Source organism: Phalangium opilio, unplaced genomic scaffold, assembly GCF_054372755.1.
Source record: "Phalangium opilio isolate 3A_F unplaced genomic scaffold, DU_Popi_V2 ptg000079l_1, whole genome shotgun sequence".
Classification (NCBI taxonomy): Eukaryota; Metazoa; Arthropoda; class Arachnida; order Opiliones; family Phalangiidae; genus Phalangium; species Phalangium opilio.
The window spans coordinates 906622-927528 of NW_028324187.1; the positions used below are offsets into that span (position 1 = coordinate 906622).

A 20907-nucleotide genomic window follows, 5' to 3' on the forward strand; every position below is an offset into this window, starting at 1 on the left:
AGTGGTACTAATTGTTGAATAGGAGATCTGATACTTGAAAATATCAGCGGCGGTTATAAATCAATTTGCAGATAATGCAAAAGAGGCGGCTTTATAAGGGGCTTAGCACCTTTCAGTATTTCATTATTTTGATAGAATAAAGGGGAACAGTCAATGACGCCGAGAAAGTTTAATAAAACTACTTGAACTTTTTTTAGAGTCCAAGGTTTTGACGTCATACAGCGACATCATTCCTGGCTTCCAACCCTAGAAACAGTCCCGCACAAACGCGTGACTAACTATTTTGAAATTTTACGCAATTTTCAATTGGTATTTTATAGGAGTGTTTCCTTAATTAATAATTATATTGCAGCTAAGTCTCCGTAAACCAATCTCACTAATGACAGCACGGCTGAAAACGCTAGTGTGGTTGATGTGAGGGCACGTCGTTAGATTTAAATCCCTTTTAATTAAATCTCTATGAAAATTACAGAGGAATTCGAGTTCAAAAGATTAGAGTGACAGCTGATGACAACAAAGAATTAAACGAATGTAAACAATAAAATACATCCATATTATGTTCCCGCCAAAAATTTGAATAATTTTGCGCGGGAATGTGGGCCCCTCCTACAAGAAAAAAATTCGACTTGCAGCTAACGCCACTGTGCGAGATATTTCGGCAGATTTTCATTTCGGAAAGGCAGGGGCTGAGTTAAGCCTAAAAACTCAAGAGAAAACACTGGAGCGCTACACATTTTTATCCGGCGTTCAATTACGCTAAACAAAATTTGAATCATTACGAGCAAGCAAATCTGAATATTTTAAGGTGAGAGAATTTACCGTAATAACTGTATATTCCTAAGCCTTTTTTATATTTAAGAATAGGCCTAAAATTTACTGCCCAGCGAGAAATTCCCTCCACGATGACGCGTGCCGTCTCGAGCCTATGATTATTAAAGCCTTGCGCGCCATGCATAGAAAGGCTTAGCGTTAGGCCCACTCCTTTCGAATTTTAAAAATTTTCACTTTCAAATATTTAAATATGTTCCAAGCTATTTTATACCGTCTATAATATTTTTTTTCGCATTGTCGATGAGCAGTTGTTTTGTACGTAAACTAAGAGAAAAATTGGCTTATTAGTTAATTATTGGTTCTCTTAATCTTTTGTTCTACGTTGGGCCTTGGGTTTTTTCTTGAAAGTTCTGAAGGGGCATTTCCACTGTCCCCACCCTCCCTCTTCTTAAAACGTTATTTATACACTCTAAAATCCGAAAGTTTTAGTTTAATTATTTATTTAAAACATAAAATATCTTATCATAACAAAGGTTATAGTTTAAAACCAACTTCTAAGTATGATAAATTGATACAAACCGAAGTTCAAGGGGATTTCTCAGATAAAAGGGTGGTTTTTCCCCTGAATGAATATTTATCTTTGAAAATTTGGGCAAGGCTGTTAAACATTTCACTAGCTTTAAAATTAAATTTATGAAATAAACATATGTGATCAAGATTCTTTCGCCACAATGTAACTAAATTTGATTTGGTGTGAAACAATTTACATCACAAGGTCAGTTTCTAAGCTTATTCAATATCAGATCTGTTAGTGTTAATTTAGTTTCAGGTATGACCTAGGTTTGTTTATTTACAAATGTGGCTTAATATGTAGGTGTAGTTGTAAAGAAATGATTTAGAAGGTCTCTATCAAATAACTTTATAGTAGTTGTGGTGATCTAACGTTGTTTTTTTGGTTATTGTATATTCAAAAAAATTAGTTGTGTCAACCTGTGAATAGGGCTTTTTGGGTGGGTGTATATACCTTGGAAAATATGAAATGTGGCGAAATAGGTTGGAATTAAACCCTAAGAGAGGGTAGTATCATCATCATGGTAGAAGATTGTGCGTGACGAAGCTTTATACAGTAGCCTCAAAATCTAAGCTATTCCTATTAATACATCAAACTTAAGTGTAAATCTAACTGTAAAAGAAGCTTTATTGAAAACCCCTCTATAGCTTCGCCATTATGATTCATTTATAATCATCTGTGGCCACATTAGAGGGAAAAGTAATTAAGTCCTTATAAAACACTGAGATCAGTTGTCTGATTATCAGGTACCTGTCGAGGAATACAGTTTATAATAATAGACTAGTGGCGCAAGAGATGGGTGTAGACTGTTTATCCCTCCCTCTGGGCGCACTCTTGTAAGAGGGGATACTGTACGCTCCCAGTGGCAGTAGGGGGGATGACACTGAGCTAAGAGTTGGAAGGGTATGACGTTTGCATACTGCCATTACAACTCTATTATAATTAGTTTACAAGAATCAAACCGAAAGTTATGTAAATTTTAGGCGTATCTTGTGTTTATGAAAGAAATAAGTTAGTTGGACTTTGAGATTATATTGAGATAGTGGTTTCATATCAAGTAGCTTACTATAGGGTTTTTTCAAAAAGTATCATTGAAACCATAACTGAATTGCTATCAAATCATTTAGAATAGTTGTAGCTAAGCTCTGGGTTTGAAAATGTGATGTAATCTTTATTTTTAATTTTTTTTTACTAGACCACAGCTTCCATCTACCACAGCTATCGTACCCAGAAACAAATAATGGTCATGGAACCACCATCGCCTCAATGCGTAGGAAGAGAATTTGTCCGACAATACTACACAGTTTTAAACAAAGCTCCAACTTTGTTACACAGGTAAATATGACTGCTCAAAAGACCCAAGTTTAGCAAACCTCTTAAAGCAAAGGGCGGCTCCGTTGATGCCCCTGAAAGATGCCTTTTCCGCTATACGTTGGCTAAGCTTGGCAAAGGCTAGTTAAACCAAAGGCAGGAACCAATAGGACCTAGTGCATTAGGTCTGATTGGTTCCTGCCTTTGGCAAGGTAAAATTCGTGTCCAGAAGATTAGCCACCATGCTAGGGGTGATCATGGAGCCGCCTGTTACTTTAAGCCCCTTAGAGACAAAGTTGGGTTGGGTCACTTCCTTCATAGCTTCGTCAATATAGTTCTTGCATAGCTCTGTTGGCCACATTGAAGGATAGAAAAATTTTAGTACGTTCCTTATAAAACACTGCTGTCAGTTGTCTGATTTCGCAGTTTCCTGTCGAGGAATACATTGATAAACTGAAAGCCTGTTATAGTTTATGTAAAACCCATTTTTCCTTAAGTTCCTTCTCTGTTGTCTCTTGCTCAGATTCTACAGCCAGAACTCATCGTTTGTTCATGGCGGTTTGGACCATCCAGGAGCCGAGTCCAAACCGGTCATCGGTCAAGTTGAGATTCACCAGAAAATCATGCAGTTGAATTTTTGCGACTGTCACGCGAAAATTCGTCAAGTTGACAGTCATGAAACCTTGGAGCAAGGGGTGGTGGTGCAAGTGACCGGGGAATTGTCTAACAATGGACAACCAATGCGTCGTTTCATGCAAACGTTTGTTCTGGCTCCGCAAACTCCCAAGCAATTCTACGTTCGAAATGATATCTTTCGGTATCAAGATGAAGTCTTCAATGATGACGATGAAAATGATAACCAGGAATCAACCATTGGTGAGAAACTTTCAATTGGTTTTGGGGTCATAAAGTGGTACTGAGAGGGGAGGAACTACTGGGACGTGACGTCAATTATGACGAATTCCAACATGGTCGCCAAAAGCGAGGTAATATATAGGAGGGTGTGACGTCAAGGGAAAGTTCGTGGTAGCAGACTATTAGGGGAAATTTGCAAATACCATTGTTACCACCATGTGTGGCCAGCTTTGCCACACCTTTGATTGGGGAAACTTGCAAAAAGGCTTATGTTAGGGTTAATTCCTTCATAGCTTCGTCAATTTTGTTGTTTTATAACTTTATTGGCCACGTTGAAGGATATAGAAAGTTTACCATCCTTATAAAACATTGTGATCAGTTGTCTGATTTGCATTTACCTGTCGAGGAATACATTAACAACTAGCTGTTACCCGCGGCGTCGCTCGCGTGTAATAAGAACTACCATCAAAATGATACAAAGAATGTGTAGATTTTACTGATGACTAATATTTTTGTAGCATCCTAGGAGCGAAGGCACTCGGCGTTGCCCGTCAGCCCGTCGGGACATTTTTTATTACTTTTCACGCGGACATTATCCCATAAAGAAGGGTTTTTTAGTTTTTGGCCGCCATTTAAAAAGATGGCAACAAATCGAACCCAAAAGAGCATTTAGTCTGTCTATAGGTTAAAGGAAACCCGTGTACTAAATATCTGTGAAATCGGTTGAAACGCGCGGACTTTGTTGCATAGAGAAGAGTTTTTACATTTCTGGGCGCCATTTTTTAAGATGGCGGCGGATTGCAAAAATCTTTCTTAGTACGCGCCTACTTCTTATGAGTAACGTTCCTGCAAATTTTCAGCCTTCTAGGGCAAGCGGTTTGGGCTGGGCGTTGATTATCTGTCAGTCTGTCAGTCAGTCAGTCAGTCAGGACTTTGATTTATATAGATATAGATTAGATAAAGTGTATTATAGTAGTATTGCTCTGTCTGCTGAAGATTAAAAGTAGAGAGTCGCGCGTTTTTCAGGAATGGAAGACCAAAACCATCAGGCAAACCTAAACAATCAAGATTTGTCAAAAACGATTCAGTACTATGACGCGAAGGAAATCGTCAGGAACGGCACCTCTCACTTAAACGAGAGTGAATTGGCAAAGTTGTCTTCACCATTAGCGACCCAAAGACCAAGCACTCCTCCCCGTGGACCTACCCCACCCTTTATTGGAGTTCCCTTGCCACAGAGGAATGCTACAACTCCTCCCAGAGGTTCTACTCCGCCATTCATTGGAGTTAATCCTTTGGAAGCTAAGGCGTCAACACCAGAACCATTGACAGCCCCATCGGCTCAACGTGGAAGCACTCCTCCTAGGGGAAGTACCCCTCCATTCATCAGTGGAGTGGCCAGGGAAACGGCCTCGTCAAAGTCCGATTGGGATTCGGTTGAAGATGAGGAAGATGACGACGAAGCTGATGAAGAGGAAGAAGAGGCTGAACATGAATCACACAACATTAAACAACAACCGAATGCCATCGAAACTCATCACGAAATGACCAATAATCTGCACAACACTATGGGTAAGTTGTTTTTTATTATTGTTATTAATCTTGAGGAATTAAGCTAGTACTTATTGGGAAAACTTGTATTGAAACTTTGAAAATATCTGGGAGTAGGCCAGTTGACTTGGGCTGTTCTTTCATAGAGGCAGTTCAATTTGATACACATCATGCTGTTCAATTTGAAACATCATGCTGTTCAATTTGAAACATCATGCTGTTCAATTTGAAACACATCATGCTGTTCAATATGATACACATCATGCTGTTCAATTTGAAACACAGTGCTGTTCAATTCGGTACACACTATGTTTTTCAATTCGGTACACACCATGCTGTTCAATTTGAAACACAGTGCTGTTCAATTCGGTACACACTATGTTTTTCAATTCGGTACACACTATGTTTTTCAATTCGGTACACACCATGCTGTTCAATTTGAAACACAGTGCTGTTCAATTCGGTACACACTATGTTTTTCAATTCGGTACACACTATGTTTTTCAATTCGGTACACACCATGCTGTTCAATTTGAAACACAGTGCTGTTCAATTCGGTACACACTATGTTTTTCAATTCGGTACACACCATGCTGTTCAATTTGAAACACAGTGCTGTTCAATTCGGTACACACTATGTTTTTCAATTCGGTACACACCATGCTGTTCAATTTGAAACACAGTGCTGTTCAATTCGGTACACACTATGTTTTTCAATTCGGTACACACTATGTTTTTCAGTTTCGTACACACGTGCTGTTCAATTCGGTACACACTATGTTTTTCAATTTCGTACACACGTGCTGTTCAATTTCGTACACACGTGCTGTTCAATTTCGTACACACGTGCTGTTCAATTTCGTACACACGTGCTGTTCAATTTCGTACACTGTTTTTCAATTTCGTACACACGTGCGGTTCAATTTCGTACACACGTGCTGTTCAATTTCGTACACACGTGCTGTTCAATTTCGTACACACGTGCGGTTCAATTTCGTACACACGTGCGGTTCAATTTCGTACACACGTGCTGTTCAATTTCGTACACACGTGCTGTTCAATTTCGTACACACGTGCTGTTCAATTTCGTACACACGTTCCGTTCAATTTCGTACACACGTTCCGTTCAATTTCGTACACACGTTCCGTTCAATTTCGTACACACGTTCCGTTCAATTTCGTACACACGTTCCGTTCAATTTCGTACACACGTTCCGTTCAATTTCGTACACACGTTCCGTTCAATATCGTACACACGTGCTGTTCAATTCAACTAGACCTAATTTAATTTTACTTGTTTGTATTAATAGAACCCAAAACCTACGCCAATATGGTCAGCAAAAACACACCAACTGGTTTTACGGCTAGTTCAGGCACTGGTGGCCCATCAGTTCCTCCCGCTTTTGGACAACAAACACCTTTACACCACAACCAAATTCCCCTACCCAATGGATCGAAACAACCCGAAGTTCCCTTCACAAAATTGGAACAACAAACTAGTCCCATCTCCGTCTCGGGTCCCCCTATCGGAAACAACCAAGATTCGGCTACACCCGAAAGCGATAGTTCCAGCTCTAACGCTAACAATTCAACCAATAATAACGGAAATAACAACTCCGGACACGGTGGTGGTGGTGGTGGTGGTTACGGAATGCACTATCAACATCACGGAGGACATTTCCAACAAAATCATCGCGGTGGCATGCGCGTAAATAGAGTCAATAACGGAGGCGGAGGCGGTGGTGGAATGAGGAACAACAATAGATTCGATTCAAATCGGGAATCGTTTTCGAGCGGAGTCGGAGGTTTGAGTGGAAGCGGTAACTTCATGAATCGTTTGGATGAATCCAGTAATGATGGGGAGAAACGCAAACCACAGTACCCCGATTCCCAACAGTTATTCGTGGGAAATTTGCCACATACTATTGGAGAGGAAGAGTTGAAGAAGATATTTGATAATTTTGGAACCGTCATCGATGCCAGGATCAATACAAAACCTAATATGAAGACGGGACCCGGAGGCAAGGGACAGGTACCGGTAAGTTTAGATTTCTTTCTTCTCTCGGTTGGTTGTGGTTCTTACTCCGATTTCGCGATAATGGTAATGACTAAAGAAGTGGGAAGGTTGGGTGGTAACGAACAAGTTCTTGCTCTTGGTCTTCAACCATCGTACAATTATGGCCCCGTTTGGGGGGGGGTGGGGGTAAATAATCTGAATACGTCATTGAGGAGCGCGTGTAAAACTCCGTGGGGCGTTATTTATTGAGTGTACCAAGTTACAAGCAATTTTTAGGGCCATTTTATTAGAGTGTATTTCCGTCAAACAACTGAGAGTTTTTAGCATTTGCATTGAACATTCTTCGTGGCTTGTATTTCAGAATTTTGGATTTGTGGTGTTTGAAGATTCGGACGCTGTTCAGAAAGCTCTGAGTCAAAAGGTGAGAGACAAACTTTTTGTTTAATAAGTTTAAGTTTTCTTTCAATTCTGATTGGCCAGAGTGCAAGCCACTTTTGCAACTCTTTAAGCTAGACTTAGTAGTCCTCTGAAAGTTTTTTTTACCCTACGTGTGCGACCCCGACTTGTTTTTTTTCGGGGATACCTTGACCCCGATTAATATTTTACCCCCGTGCATACTCATATAGTATACATAAGTTGACCCAAATTCCTTCATAGCTTCGCCATTTCGATTTTTTAATATAGCCGAATATGGCCACAGTGGAGGATAGATAAACTATATTGAAATTCCTTATAAAACACTGCGATCAGTTGTCTGATTGTCAGTTACCTGTCGAGGATAACAATTTATTGTTAGCATTATTTTTTGGTTTGGTTGGTAGTGCCTACGACGCGAAATAGACTTAATGCAGAACAAATCACCTTTGTATGGAAATGAATAGTTTTAAACAGAAGTATATAATACTTTTATTCGAGAGAAGTGTACATACCACATAGCGGGGTTAATTGTAACATGATTCTTCCCAACATCCTTTAACATTTCGAGTGCTCAAGGCCTACTTAACCGAATCACATACGCGATAAATAGTTCCCTCATTCATTACTCTATTTGCGCTTAATTATTTTCCAAGGCGCATGCATGCGCTTGTGCGTTTTTGTCCCACGTCAAGACAATTAAGGTTTGTGGGTTGATTGCTGAGGAATTAGTACCAAGAAGTGATATCTAGTTTATTAGGGAGAAGGTATAAATTCGACACATTTCCAACTTTATCTCCAGTCCAAACGTATAGTAGGTCCGGAGTTAATCCCCGTCGCCTCTAAATTACAACCAGCATCTCATTGGTTCTTGAAACCTCACGTCAGCGCGACGCGAATGACAAAAATTACTTGTATTTTCCGACTGAGGAGAGTGTAGCGAAATAGCCCGGCCTCCTTTTACGTCCCCCCTTGTATTTTGAAAGGGGGACTGGGACTATGGCGCGCGAATACTTAGGCATCTTATACACTCTCCCTAATAAACTAGATATCACTTCTTGTTAGTGCTCAACAGTTATAGAATTCACCTTAGCATGACGCGATGCTCATCTGAAGTTTGATGGGCGGGAGAGCAAACAAAATGGGTACGCCTAAACCTGGGAAGAATCATGAATTACATAACTAAAGCTTTAAGACTGGATACAGAGTGTTATCCTTCTTCTATTATCCCCTTCTGGTTTTAAACACTTTCCAACTTGTCTTAATGGCGAATATGGTTATATTTTCAGCCGGTTCACTACAATAACCATCGTTTGAACGTTGAGGAGAAGAAAACCAAGGCCCGTATGGGCGGTGGAGGTGGTAATAATGACGGTGGTAATCGTATGATATCATCGGGTCGCGGTGGAGGGGGTGGTATGATGTCGGGACGAGGAGGCGGTATGAATAACAATCGAGGTGGCGGCGGTCGCGGAGGGGGGATGCAAGGAGTAGGAAGGGGCGGCGGCGATAGCAGAGGAGGTGGTAGAGGGGGAGGAGGCGGAAGTATTCGACGATAGATTTTTGAAAATTAAAAAGAAAGAAGAGCTAAATAAATTTTTTAAATATTAAAAAATAAATAAATAATAATAAAAAAAAATAAATAAATAAAAACCCGTCTGGGTTCGGCAAGCTGTGGTACATGGAAGTTCTGGGGGTCGTAAATATAAATAGTGCCTATTTAAAGGCTACCAAAAAAAAATAATACCGTAATAATTATTGCTTAAGGAATTTTTTTTTCTTCAAATTTGCTTTTGAAAAATGAAAAAAAAAAAAAAAATAAATTTTTTTTTTCGCGTCTAAAAGTATATATATATATATTTTTTTTTGTTACATTAGTTTGGAGAAAAAGTGGGCATTGTAAATAGTAAAAACAACAACAAAAAAACTGCAGTGATATAAAAAAAATTTAAGGTGTTTATTTGATTATTTTGAAAAAAAAAAAAACATTTGTTTGTCCCTGTTGGTAAACGCTTAAGAGTTAAGACCCACTTTTTTTTGTTTTTTGTCCCTCCCTAAAAAAAAAACACCAAATTAACAAGTGTAACCCATTTTTGTTATTATTATTTTTTTCTTTTTTTTAACGTGTTTCACTTAAACTAAAAGGGAAAAAAAAAACAAAATTAAAAATGGGGTATCATAATTAACTATTATTAATTTTATTGTGTTTTTCTCTCTTATATCTCGCGCTACTTGTAAAATATCTATAACATCATCATCTATATAAAATCGTTAATTTCCTACCCCCCCTTTTCCCCTCCCCTCCTTTCCCCTTAATCCAATTCATTTTTTACATTAATTAAATTTCAATTAAACTAATTATAATTTAAGATTGAAAAACACTACGAAAAACAAATAAATAAACATTTTTTTTCAATAAATGTTGCCTCGGATTCCTATTTCCCCCCCCCCTTTTTCCCCCCTCTGTATTTTTCTCCGCGCTTTAAAATAGATAATAGAACTTTAATTAAGTGGGGATCCATCATCATGCTTTAATTAATAATTAAATTAATTAAAATTATAATAAGTCCCGAAAAAAAAAAAACTTAAATTCTTCAATTAGAAAAAATAAATTGGTTTCTAATTTGGTTATATTTTTAAAATATCTCCGGTTAATTAATTAATTATTTTTATTATTTTTTTTTAAATAGTAAAGATTAAGATAGGCTTAACTATATAATAATATTATTTAATTATATTCTTTTTTCTAACGGGGCTTAAAATATTTATTAATACTTGTAATTATTTTTTTTTTTTTTTCAGAGATATTTTTTAGTAAATTCAAATTAACAACCAATTTTTTTTTTTTTTTTTTCGTTTAATTTATAAGTTTAACGTAAAAATACAGTCAATAATAGATTAATGAAATATAATGAACTATTTTTGGAATATTTAGGCCTTAAATAACATTTGTATTTTAAATTTGAAAAGTATAATATAAAAAAACAAAAAAACTTTTTTTTTTTTTTAGGAAATTAGTTAAAAAAAAAATAAATTCATAATTTTTTTGTCATAGATATTTTTTTTTAATCCTAGTTAATTAAATTCACTGATTTGTTTTTGAAAAACAAAAAAAATTAATAAAACAATAAAAAAACAACTTATGTACAAAATAACAACAAGAATAATTGCCCATAATCATTTTTTCAGTTTTTAAATATTTAAAATAAAATTAAAAATTACCAAAAAAAAATAATAATAAATAATATTAAAAACTAATAAAAAAAACGTGTATAAAAAAAATTTAAGGGTTTTTTCAGTTTAACTTTTAACTGTCTTTTTTTTGCACAGAACTAGTACCTAACAAAAAAAAAAAAAAACTTGAGACTTTTTGTGAAAATGTGTGCCATGGACGTTATTTCTAAAAAAAAAAAAAAATACCCTTAAATTCCCTTAAAAAAAAACCCCTAACTACCTTTATAACACCCTTAAAAAAATCCCCTTTTTTATTTTTTGTTAATACCTTAATTTAAAGGTAAAGGTAAATAAAAACAAAAAAATTAACACTAAATGATGATTTTACAATAAAAGAAAGAAAATTAAATAAAGTGGTAAAATCATTATCATAGCGTATTGTGTTAGCTATAAAAAAATGCGAACTTTTTCCTTTTTTCCTTTTTTTTTCAAATCTGCTCATAAAAAAAACATTAATTTGGTGCAGAAACGTAAAAAAAATTTAAACCCTTTCATCGCGAAATATTAAAAAAAAAAATTTCACTGTATATAAATTTAACAAAAAAAAAAAAATGCACCCTACATCTGAAAGATACAAAAAAAAAATACAAAATAACAACAAAAAAAAAATTGTGATTATCATGTTTTTTATATATCTTGTTAATGTAAACCAAAACGCAAGAAAAAAAATTAACAAAAAAAAAACAAACAAACAAGTAATTCAGGATCACTTTGGCGTGTGATGATTGGCTGGTGTTGCCAGTTGGAAAAATAATTTTTTTGTCGGGGTTTTTAGTTATTTTTCAGTGGCTCAGCGAAACAAAAAAAAAATAAAATGTATATCGTAGTGTTTCTCAAAAACTTTCCCTGTAAAAAAAAAAATTGTGAAGAAAAAAAAACGCTCCCGTTATTCTCGTGAATAATTTTTATTTAATTAAAGACTGGTAAATTTCACCAAAATTTTACTATAAGTTTAATTTTGTTGAAACCAAAAAAAAATTGTGCGCGTTTTAATACGTTTTTTTTGGAAGAATTGCTAGGAACACTTCTACCAGAAGTATATAATATTTCTCTTCGAGAGAAGTGTACCACAAAGCGGAGTAAGTGTAACGTCATTCTTCCCAACATCGGAACATTTAGGGCAAGGTTACTAAACCGAATCACATACGCGATAAATAGTTCCCTCATCATTACTCTAATAGCGTTTAAATATTTGGCAAGACGCGCTCGTGCATTTTTGTCCCATGTCATGACGAGGTTTGTGGGATGATTGCTGGTGATTTAGCGCCAAACCATTATAGAATTCACCTTAGGGTGCGATGCCCATTTGTAGTTTGATGAGCGGGAAAGCAAACTAAAAGGGTGAGCCTGGGAAGAATGGCGTTACAAAACTAAAGCATTAAGAGGATACAGAGTGTCATCCTTCTTCTATTATCCCCTTCTGCTTCTACTTACTAAGTGGAGTGATTTCCTCAACACTGAGCTTCCTAGAGATAGTGTGCAGATAAGTGTAGTTGCTATCAACCCTAATACGCAGTTAACGTGGGCAAGAAATTTCTCTAGCTTCTTTAGTCGACTCTAACACACACTATATACTCTTGTTACCCTCAGATGGGTCAAAGTCGCCGCTGCGGGGGGGGGGGGGGTGGTAGTTGAACGAAGTCCGAGGTGCCAGTCACTTAGCGTAATCGGTGCAGTACCTCTGACTGTACTAAAACGATTACGCCCAAGCCTATTAAAATTATTACGTCACGTGTTAACAGTAATCGGTGTACAGGGTGTTTCCGAGTGTTTAGCCCCTCGATGAAGTCATTAGCGACTACTTGACCACATGACCTGTGGTTCAACTTAAAGCACGCTTAACAGATTTCACTTTGTTTTAATATGGTGCACCTATGGCTATTTTGTCAAATGCGCTTGAACAATGTCAGTCTTTAGTTTTTCAATTAGAAGTCTAAAAGCAGAAGTATATAATACTTCTCTTCGAGAGAAGTGTACCACAAAGCGGGGTAAGTGTAACGTCATTCTTCCCAACATCAGAGCATTTGGAGCAAGGTTACTAAACCAAATCACATACGTGATAAATAGTTCCCTCATCATTACTCGATTACGCTTAATTATTTGCCAAGGCACGCTTGTGAATTTTCGTCCCATGTCAAGATATGGTTTGAGGGTTGATTGCTGAGGATTTAGTAGCAAACAGTTATAGATTTGACCCCACGGTGCGATGCCCATCTGAAGTTTGTTAAGCAGGAAAGCAAACAAAAAGGGTGAGCCTGGGAAGAATGACGTTACACAACTAAAGTATTAAGAGGATACAGAGTGTCATCCTTCTTCTATTATCCCCTTCTGCTAAAAGTAATGGGTCCTTCCAAAAACCGTGCCTAATGACCTTATTAACCCCTAGATTTAACCATAAACAAATATTTTTAGGTATGGTAGGTAATTGTACCAAAAACGTTATAATTACGAAGTATAATTAGGCCTTTAGGACCAATTAAAATAGCCCTAGGGAAACGAAAGTAGTCTTAAGTCGATCCCCTTAAAGTTCCTTCTCTTCATTGGCTGGTTAGTTCCAAATACTGAGAAAACTAAAACTCGTTGAACACCGTGAACCCAGTTGGACCCGTCTTCCTCCCCGTCCTAATGACGATGCTAGACAAGTCGGCTAGGGCATATTCAACCAATTACTTACGTAATAGGCATTAGACACGAGAGCAGTTATTGTGCTATCAACTTTGAAAGACTTATTTTTTTTTTATTTTCCCATCACCGGCAACAGAGAAAGAAAAGTAAGAGATTTTTGAAGAAGTAGTTGTACCAAAGAAGATCTGGTAGTGGTAGGGGGTGGGTCATTTAAAAGAAACCCGCTTGACGGCTGTAAACACACCTGAACCTACCTACCCAGCCACCTAGCTAACGTAAAACTTAATAATGCACCTTAAAAGATTCAAGAGAGAAGTACCGTTACAACGGGGTGCTAGGATTGGATCTCGTGGAAAGTTTGACTCGTGAATCGACGTATTTATTGGCCGATTATATTAAAATAAGCGTTAATAATTCAGTCCTGGTCCTGGAATAGTCATGATTTTATGTAGAATTACCACCAAGAACTGTTTAATTCGGTTTTATACTGATTATTAAGTGAAGTGAGACGCGTTTTTCAATTTGGGATTTAATCTAGACTTGAAAGGGTTAAACCATGATTTTTTCAAGTCTTTATGTCAATCTGTTGATAGTAAGTACTTTTATTTAATTATTTAAATGTGTTTTTATTTATTTGATTTGATTGAACAGTATGGGTAGAGAATTGAAGATGAAAACAGGCGGTTATTATTGGTTAAAAATCGTGGTTGCATGTAGACGCGAGGGAAATTTCTCTACCCACCCCAAGAAAAGCAACTTTTTTAGCGGCTGAACTTCCTAGTCAGGTCTTTGACTTGGTCGAGTGACCGGTCTATGACGACATTAGTATTTTCTTCTTTCTATTCTATTTTAAGTATTGAGAAACAAAATCTAATTACCGAACGGCGTTTCGAGGTCAAACAGAACGGGGTTTTTTGGATACGAATTAATTAGCGCCAGTTTTACGTATTTTTAATTATGGGAAATGAAAATTTTATCGTTTTAAAGCGAGTTTAAAATTATTATTATTAGAATTGTTGTATGTGATTTAGTGAAAAAACGTAGTATGTTTTTTTTATAAATTTGGGTGGTGGTATAGTTTTTCGAGTAAACAAAATACTTGGGTTAATTTTTGTAATGCGGGTTAGTTGGTAATAAGAACAGGATATGATGATAGTATTACAAGACACGATTTCTTGGTAAAAATATGCGCCTACGAGTCACTGACACTCACGCTCGCTAATTTATTGAATTTTAATTAGCCAAGTTAGTTCTGTTTTTACGGTGATAGTCACTTTGAAATGGCAGCGCGTACAAAACTATCCTCTCTGTTATCGCTCTCATGGATAGGAATGGAGCTAGCATTGTACTCGCTGCCATTTCAACTTGATAATGACTGTCTCTTGTTTTGTTATGAAGTCCTGAAAATTTACGACATCAAAGTTTACGACTGTTACTTATTCACAGACGATTTATTTCGTGAGTGAAAGCGTCTTTGCTCAGTCATGCGGACCGAAAGTGAAACCACGTTTCTTGGTCGGTATTCCATGTGACATGTCTAAAAGTACTTTCTGTCCGGCGGCGGGAAGCGCTTATCCATGGTAAAAACTAAACACCATCGCTCTCCTCTTGGATAATATACCTCACCAAACGATCAAACGTAATGTTTCAGGAATTCTTTGAGACGGTACATTTACGAGAATCAAGGACTAATGCGCAGAATGTACGGAGATGAGAGACATAGCATCATATTGCATAGCGATCTTCAAACCAGATCATACACTTCGTGGAGTAGTGAAAAGATTAGGACTGGTAGGATATCACTCCCGGACAAGAAGGATTTTCTACCGATTCCCGATGACATTTTACCCGAGAGGTACAGGAGAGGTAATTCAACCGTTAGAACAGCCCCAAAAACGTCCTCGACACCCAATGATACCACGAGTACAACCTCCAGTACCCAAAAAGTAAGTATCGCGAAATTACGAGATGCGACTATAAGGGCAGTTGAACAAAAGTTTCTAATTAATAGGTTGCGGATGTGAATGTCACGACAACAAATCCCACTTCTACCAATCCAAGTTCTCAAACTCAGGATGCCAACGAAACCTATGAAACTGTTACTGGAACTGTTCCCACAACTGTCGAACAGACCACAGTGGAAGATGACACGTACCAATATCCTGGAACAGCGTCTCTACTCGAATCGGAGTACGAAGAGGACTATGATAGTGTGTCTACCACGTTCCCTAAGGTTTCAACGACGCCATTGACGCCAACCTCGGCCGAAGCCCCTAGTCTTCAGGACGTGATTACCGGACAACCGTCTTCGATAGTTGAGGACAGGGTTTACTACAATACTCAGACGGTTGAGGAATCTCACGTTTTGTCGACGAATAGCGTGGAAGAAAAGGATGTATCACCGGAAGTGACGGACAGTAACAAGAAAGAGGAAGAAAAGGAGCCACAAAAAGGATTGTTAGTAAATTTTGCTTTTAAATGTCTTGTTTATTTTATGCTCTAAATCGGCCTTGCGTTGTTAACTTTCAGTAACGCCTGTCCTGTTAAAGAAGAAGTCGTTGCTCCCTACTGGGCAAATAACACTAGAGGAGAAATTTTGGCTTTATTGAATGTCTACCCCTTTGAACAGTATGTTCACTGGGAAAAATGCGCGTAAGTTCATTAACTATATATATATTCGCATACTTGTAGGCCGAAAGCATAAAAGAGTTAGGCCTATTGGAAGCTACATGTGATGAGTCACTGATTTTTGAATTTAGATACGAAAACCATCAAATGTTTTGCCGCGATGGTTGCCGGTGCGAGCAGCAATTTCGATTGCACCGCCTTTTGGCATTTGATCCTCGCAATGAATGTAGAGGCATTTTTGCGGACTGGTTCAGGTTTCCATCTTGTTGCGTTTGCGTGTGTTACAATTTGACGGACACAGTGCCAAAGGCTTAAAGTGTGTGTCGTAATGTCGTTTATTTATTTATTAGTGTTTTTAATTAATTTAACGGTCTTTTGGAGGTGTAGTTCGTAGTAAACCATTAAAAATATTTTAGTATAACTATAACCATAAGGTTATAAGATATGTTCTATAAGTTTATCACTTGTTACTGAGAGAGAGCTTGTCATGAAGTGACGTAGGTAGGTCATAGATTCGAGGTAAAGCAACGCCTGGTGAGGCGCTGTCAAAGGCTTAGCACAGACTAGATAAGAAGATGGACTGCAAACCCGAGTATAGTCAATTCTCGCGTCATTCTCTAGCATTACGAAGTAGAAGAGTGAGGTAGGTCAGATTCTAGTACAGCGACGCCTGGTGAGGCGCTTTCAAAGGCTTAGCACAGACTAAATAGGAAGATGGACTGAAAATCGAGTGTAGTCAATTCTCGCGTCATTCTCTAGCATTACGAAGTATAGGAAATGTCAAACTTATCGAACATATCCTATAAACTTATGTATAACAGCCAATATAATGAAAAAAGAGTCGGGATCCAAGACAAATCAAGCCCTTTTAAGGCCATAAAAATAATTCAAAATGTTTTTAAACTTTTTTTAATATAACATTTGTAGTTACACAAGATCTTTTGGTGTAAGTTTACAATATTTTTTTAATAAAAATGCCCCTTATGATGGTCTTACAGCTACATTTAAGGCAAGGCCTTGCCAATGTAATGTTTAATTAAAATTAGGGTGCTAGTATTTTAATTACTCCTATAATTATTTATGCAAAGATTTTAAAATTTTCTTTTTTTTTTTATATATAACGTCGATTTATAAATTCTTCGATACATTGTTTTGTAAACGCCAAAAAACTATAACAAAATTATGGCACAGTATCAAATAAAAATAACATAAGGCGATTTTGAGTTTACGTAACCCCACAATAATTTGATAATCTTTAAAAAAAAATCGACACTAGCTCCATAATTGTGAAGGGGTTTAATTAATTTACGGTGATTGTAGCTGTATTTAATTGTGTATACAACGGGAAAAAATAATTAACGAGTAAAAATTAATAGAGAGAAAAATAAGCAGGAAAAAAAAAGAAATTATGAGCAAAAATTATGCATTTAAATTTGCATTTTATTTTTATTTTTAAAGGTTTTGACCCGATCCCCCTGAATTATGTAATGCACACCATTATTATAATATAATGGAGGCCTAGATTGTTTTTTAGCCGAGAGCCAAATATAATCTGAATATAGTGAGACAAGTATTATAGCTTTCAACAAGTTTACAATTCAAATATCCATTTCAAACTGTGGCTCGTCAATTGCACCTTCTGTTAAAAAATGATATAGACAATCTTACAAGGGTTTTAATTGGATTAAAAGGGTCCTCACCAGTCTTTGTCTTTGGGGTTTGTTTGGGTACAAGAACCTTCCCATTCTCCTTATTCTTCTCATTTGGACTAGTAATGCCAGGAATATGTGGCAAATGTGTAGGAGGAGTTCTTGCAATTGGGGAGTTTCTCATTTGCATTAGAAACTGTCTATCATAGATGATTCTAGTACCTAGTTCATAGTTTTAGCCAAATTTTAATATTAGGAATATATACAAATTTTAATAATTAAATTGGTTTAGTGTTCAGGGCATGCTTTAGGAATTAGGACCTAAGTTAATTAAAAATATGTCAAATTAATTAATTAACTAACTATAAACTATTCCCAATCCCAAATGCTTTAACAAATCGCTGCCTTATGGCGGGTAGCTTTGGTGTTTACCTCGTTAGAACTCAAGGACGATAACCATGCTGCCTATTATTTATACTAATTTTAGTCGCTAAGCCTTTGCTATAAAAAAATATAATTACCTCCTGGCGTGGTTGAATATAAGGTTCCACCAGGTGTAGAACTATAATCCGTAGGTAATTGTGACGCATCGTTGATTAGAATGCGTTTAGAAGGAATATCTCTAATGTCGCTAATTTTAGACATTTTTTTTAAGTCCTTAAAAAGTCTTAGATGTTGCCACACAGTGACACGGAAGGCGTAAAGTTGAGGGTAGAATACAGAGGTTTAGTAGTAGCCCAAAAAGCGACGGCTCCCTGAAGCCCAGTAGACCAAAATAACTCCAATGAAAATATTTATCAAAACGGCCTTGAGGTTGATCAAATTTATGGACAATAAAATTTATTCGCGGGACTGGTTGGTTGTTATAGGATTTAATATTGCATATGGGAATATAGGCTTATTTCCAGATTAAATTTATCTTCTCCCCAGCCATAATCACGTGTCTTAAATTGTAAATAACATTGTGTAATAATCTCTTTTATTTAGTTCAGTGACGTCACAGAATCAGTAAACAAACAGGGTATAAGTCGCCATCTAGTTAGTTACCAAGGGAAGTATTAAAACGAAGAATCTGATAGGCTAGCCAGGGTTGCCATATTGGGCTGGAAAGCCGCCAATTGGGCTTCTTATCTAAAATTGGCTTGAAATAAAAAAGAATATGCATTGAAATTTTTAATAGAAAAACTAAATTAAAATTTTCATGATAAATTTTTGGCTGGTTTTTGGGCTGGATAGCCTAGATCTTAGGCAGTTTTTGGGCTTCTTTTTGAAATACCGATTGGCGGTTTTTTGGGCTTGTTTCCAATTTGATTTTGGCGGGTTGAAGGTTTTCAATCTGGCATCCCTGGTTGGGAATTTTTATTAGGGATTAGTTTTGGTTTCGGTTTCACAAAGTTGGGAGTGTTTTGGACTTAACGTTACACACAATTTAAATTATTCCAAACCTTCATTATGGAGAAGCCATTTCTACCGGTAGAATTAGTAATTAGTCAAGCAAAACCAGGCGATATAATAGAAGTTGATCGCGGACTTTACATACACTATGCAGTTTATTCTGGAAACAGAAAAGTGATACATTACGCTCCACATTTAACTAAGGAAGAAGCCAAGCGACTTCATTTTGCTAGCGGTAGTGTTGAACTATTTGCCGCACTTTTTCATAAGAAAGAATTTAAAGCAGTATGTAAGGAAGAACACATCAGAGTTGTGGCTAATCTTGACCTTATTCGAATTAATAACCAAGAAATTGAAGCTGAAAAACGTGGATATCATTTGAGAAGTAACGAAGAAGCTTTGAAAGTCGCAAGAGGGAAGCTGGAGGAACGTGTAATCAAGTATCACTTTCTAAAGCATAACTGCGAGATTATGGCAACAACTTGTCGTTATGCTTGTGAAGGATGGTCCAAACAAAGTGAAGATATGCCCAGGAGCATTATTAAAGGCTTTGCAGTAATAATGAAGAAAATTATGGAATTTTTGGAGAAACATCACCATGAACTCTCTATGCTTACAGGAGTAGTTGGAAAAATGGCACTGAATCCTGTTCTACCTGATATTTTGAAAGCATAGACTCATTTAAACAGTTTGCCAGAACCTTTGAAAGAACTACTTTGAGGCCTTAAAATGATAAAATTATTTACACAAAATATGGCTTTTTTATTCAATAAAATTGAGAGTCAATATTGGTTATAATATTTCTTGAAAATAAATTTTTTGTTTGAAGAGTATGCACTTTATTTTATAACCTTCCCACAGTTTAGGTTTTGAGCAAACCCTGTCCTATTTTGTAGGATACTGGTAATATTTTGACCCTACTCTGTGTCCATGTCTTTACCGTTATTTATAGGGCTGAACAAGGACTTTGAAGAGTGGTAAATAAGCGCCAATATTCTAAGCCTTGCCAAAAGATCATAACTGTATTATGCAAGGGTAGTTTACATCAAGTTATGAGCTTCGATATACTTAAACATTGTAAATAAACTTTCATGGGTTTCATTATTTTTTCACTGCGTTAAAAGCAATAATTAAAATAATTCATTCATATGATAAGTCTCGCGCGAAAAATAATTTGTATTTCGCGCTTCATTATAGTATACAACTCTCTATACTGGATAGTATCGCCGCCTGTCTACCAGCACTGAAAACATAAACTTGAAAAAAAGTTTAAATCTGAATCAATAAACATTTAATCTTAATTTCAAACCATTTTGCATGTGATTCAAGACCATTTTCAAATTAATTCATGTCAGAAGGGGATAATAGAAGAAGGATGACACTCTGTATCCTCTTAAATGCTTTAGTTATGTAACGGCATTCTTCCCAGGCTCACCCTTTTAGTTTGCTTTCCCATTCATCAAACTACAAATGGGCATCGCACCGTAAGGTGAATTCAATAGTTGTTTGGCACTAAAACCCCAGCAATCATCCCAGAAACCTCGTCTTGACGTGGGACAAAATTCACAAGCGCGTCTTGCCAAATATTTAAACGCTAATAGAGTAATGATGAGGGAACTATTTATCGTGTATGTGATTCGGTTTAGTAACCTTGCTCTAAATGTTCCGATGTTGGGAAGAGTGATGTTACACTAACCCCGCTTTGTGGTACACTTCTCTCGAAGAGAAGTATTATATACTTCTGTTCATGTATATTTTCCATGATATTGTAGTTCCCACTGTATTTCTAAAGTTCATCTCTCTTAAAGGACTCCACAAGAGGCTTGCGGGGTCTCTATCCTTACACGTGCAAACTGCAGACCATCTTTTACCTCTTCCAAAGCTAC

At 36.7% G+C, this 20907-nt stretch overlaps 4 protein-coding genes across 6 annotated transcripts; 3 read left to right on the top strand and 1 right to left on the bottom strand.

Moving 5' to 3' along the window:
* The first annotated feature begins 643 nt into the window (after positions 1 to 643).
* On the top strand, positions 644 to 11663 carry rin (ras GTPase-activating protein-binding protein 2). Of its 2 annotated transcripts, none has more exons than XM_089845432.1 (7): positions 644 to 805; positions 2538 to 2677; positions 3177 to 3529; positions 4535 to 5080; positions 6370 to 7097; positions 7438 to 7497; positions 8780 to 11663. In XM_089845432.1, the coding sequence occupies exons 2-7, from the start codon at positions 2583 to 2585 to the stop codon at positions 9047 to 9049; spliced, it is 2052 nt and encodes a 683-aa protein (XP_089701558.1). In that variant the 5' UTR covers positions 644 to 805; positions 2538 to 2582; the 3' UTR covers positions 9050 to 11663. The 2 variants fall into 2 exon arrangements, with proteins under 2 accessions (XP_089701558.1, XP_089701559.1); XM_089845433.1 differs by lacking the exon at positions 644 to 805 and adding an exon at positions 1389 to 1546.
* A 136-nt stretch (positions 11664 to 11799) lies between these two features.
* Positions 11800 to 18330, top strand: spz4 (Spaetzle domain-containing protein 4). 2 transcript variants are annotated; one of them, XM_089845435.1, is made up of 6 exons: positions 11800 to 14594; positions 14796 to 14929; positions 15001 to 15295; positions 15361 to 15806; positions 15879 to 16001; positions 16109 to 18330. In XM_089845435.1, the coding sequence occupies exons 2-6, from the start codon at positions 14883 to 14885 to the stop codon at positions 16290 to 16292; spliced, it is 1095 nt and encodes a 364-aa protein (XP_089701561.1). In that variant the 5' UTR covers positions 11800 to 14594; positions 14796 to 14882; the 3' UTR covers positions 16293 to 18330. The 2 variants fall into 2 exon arrangements, with proteins under 2 accessions (XP_089701561.1, XP_089701560.1); XM_089845434.1 differs by having other exon boundaries at positions 11800 to 13941.
* On the bottom strand, positions 16871 to 18561 carry Thor (eukaryotic translation initiation factor 4E binding protein thor). Its single transcript, XM_089845437.1, has 3 exons — positions 18148 to 18561; positions 17678 to 17848; positions 16871 to 17616 (listed from the first exon to the last, which is right to left on the bottom strand). Exons 1-3 carry the CDS (start codon positions 18269 to 18271, stop codon positions 17576 to 17578), a joined length of 336 nt encoding a protein of 111 aa, XP_089701563.1. The 5' UTR covers positions 18272 to 18561; the 3' UTR covers positions 16871 to 17575.
* A 376-nt stretch (positions 18562 to 18937) lies between these two features.
* Positions 18938 to 19849, top strand: LOC149654059 (phospholipase A and acyltransferase 3-like). The gene is made up of 2 exons (XM_089845436.1): positions 18938 to 19576; positions 19641 to 19849. Exons 1-2 carry the CDS (start codon positions 19079 to 19081, stop codon positions 19644 to 19646), a joined length of 504 nt encoding a protein of 167 aa, XP_089701562.1. The 5' UTR covers positions 18938 to 19078; the 3' UTR covers positions 19647 to 19849.
* The last annotated feature ends 1058 nt before the right edge of the window (positions 19850 to 20907 follow it).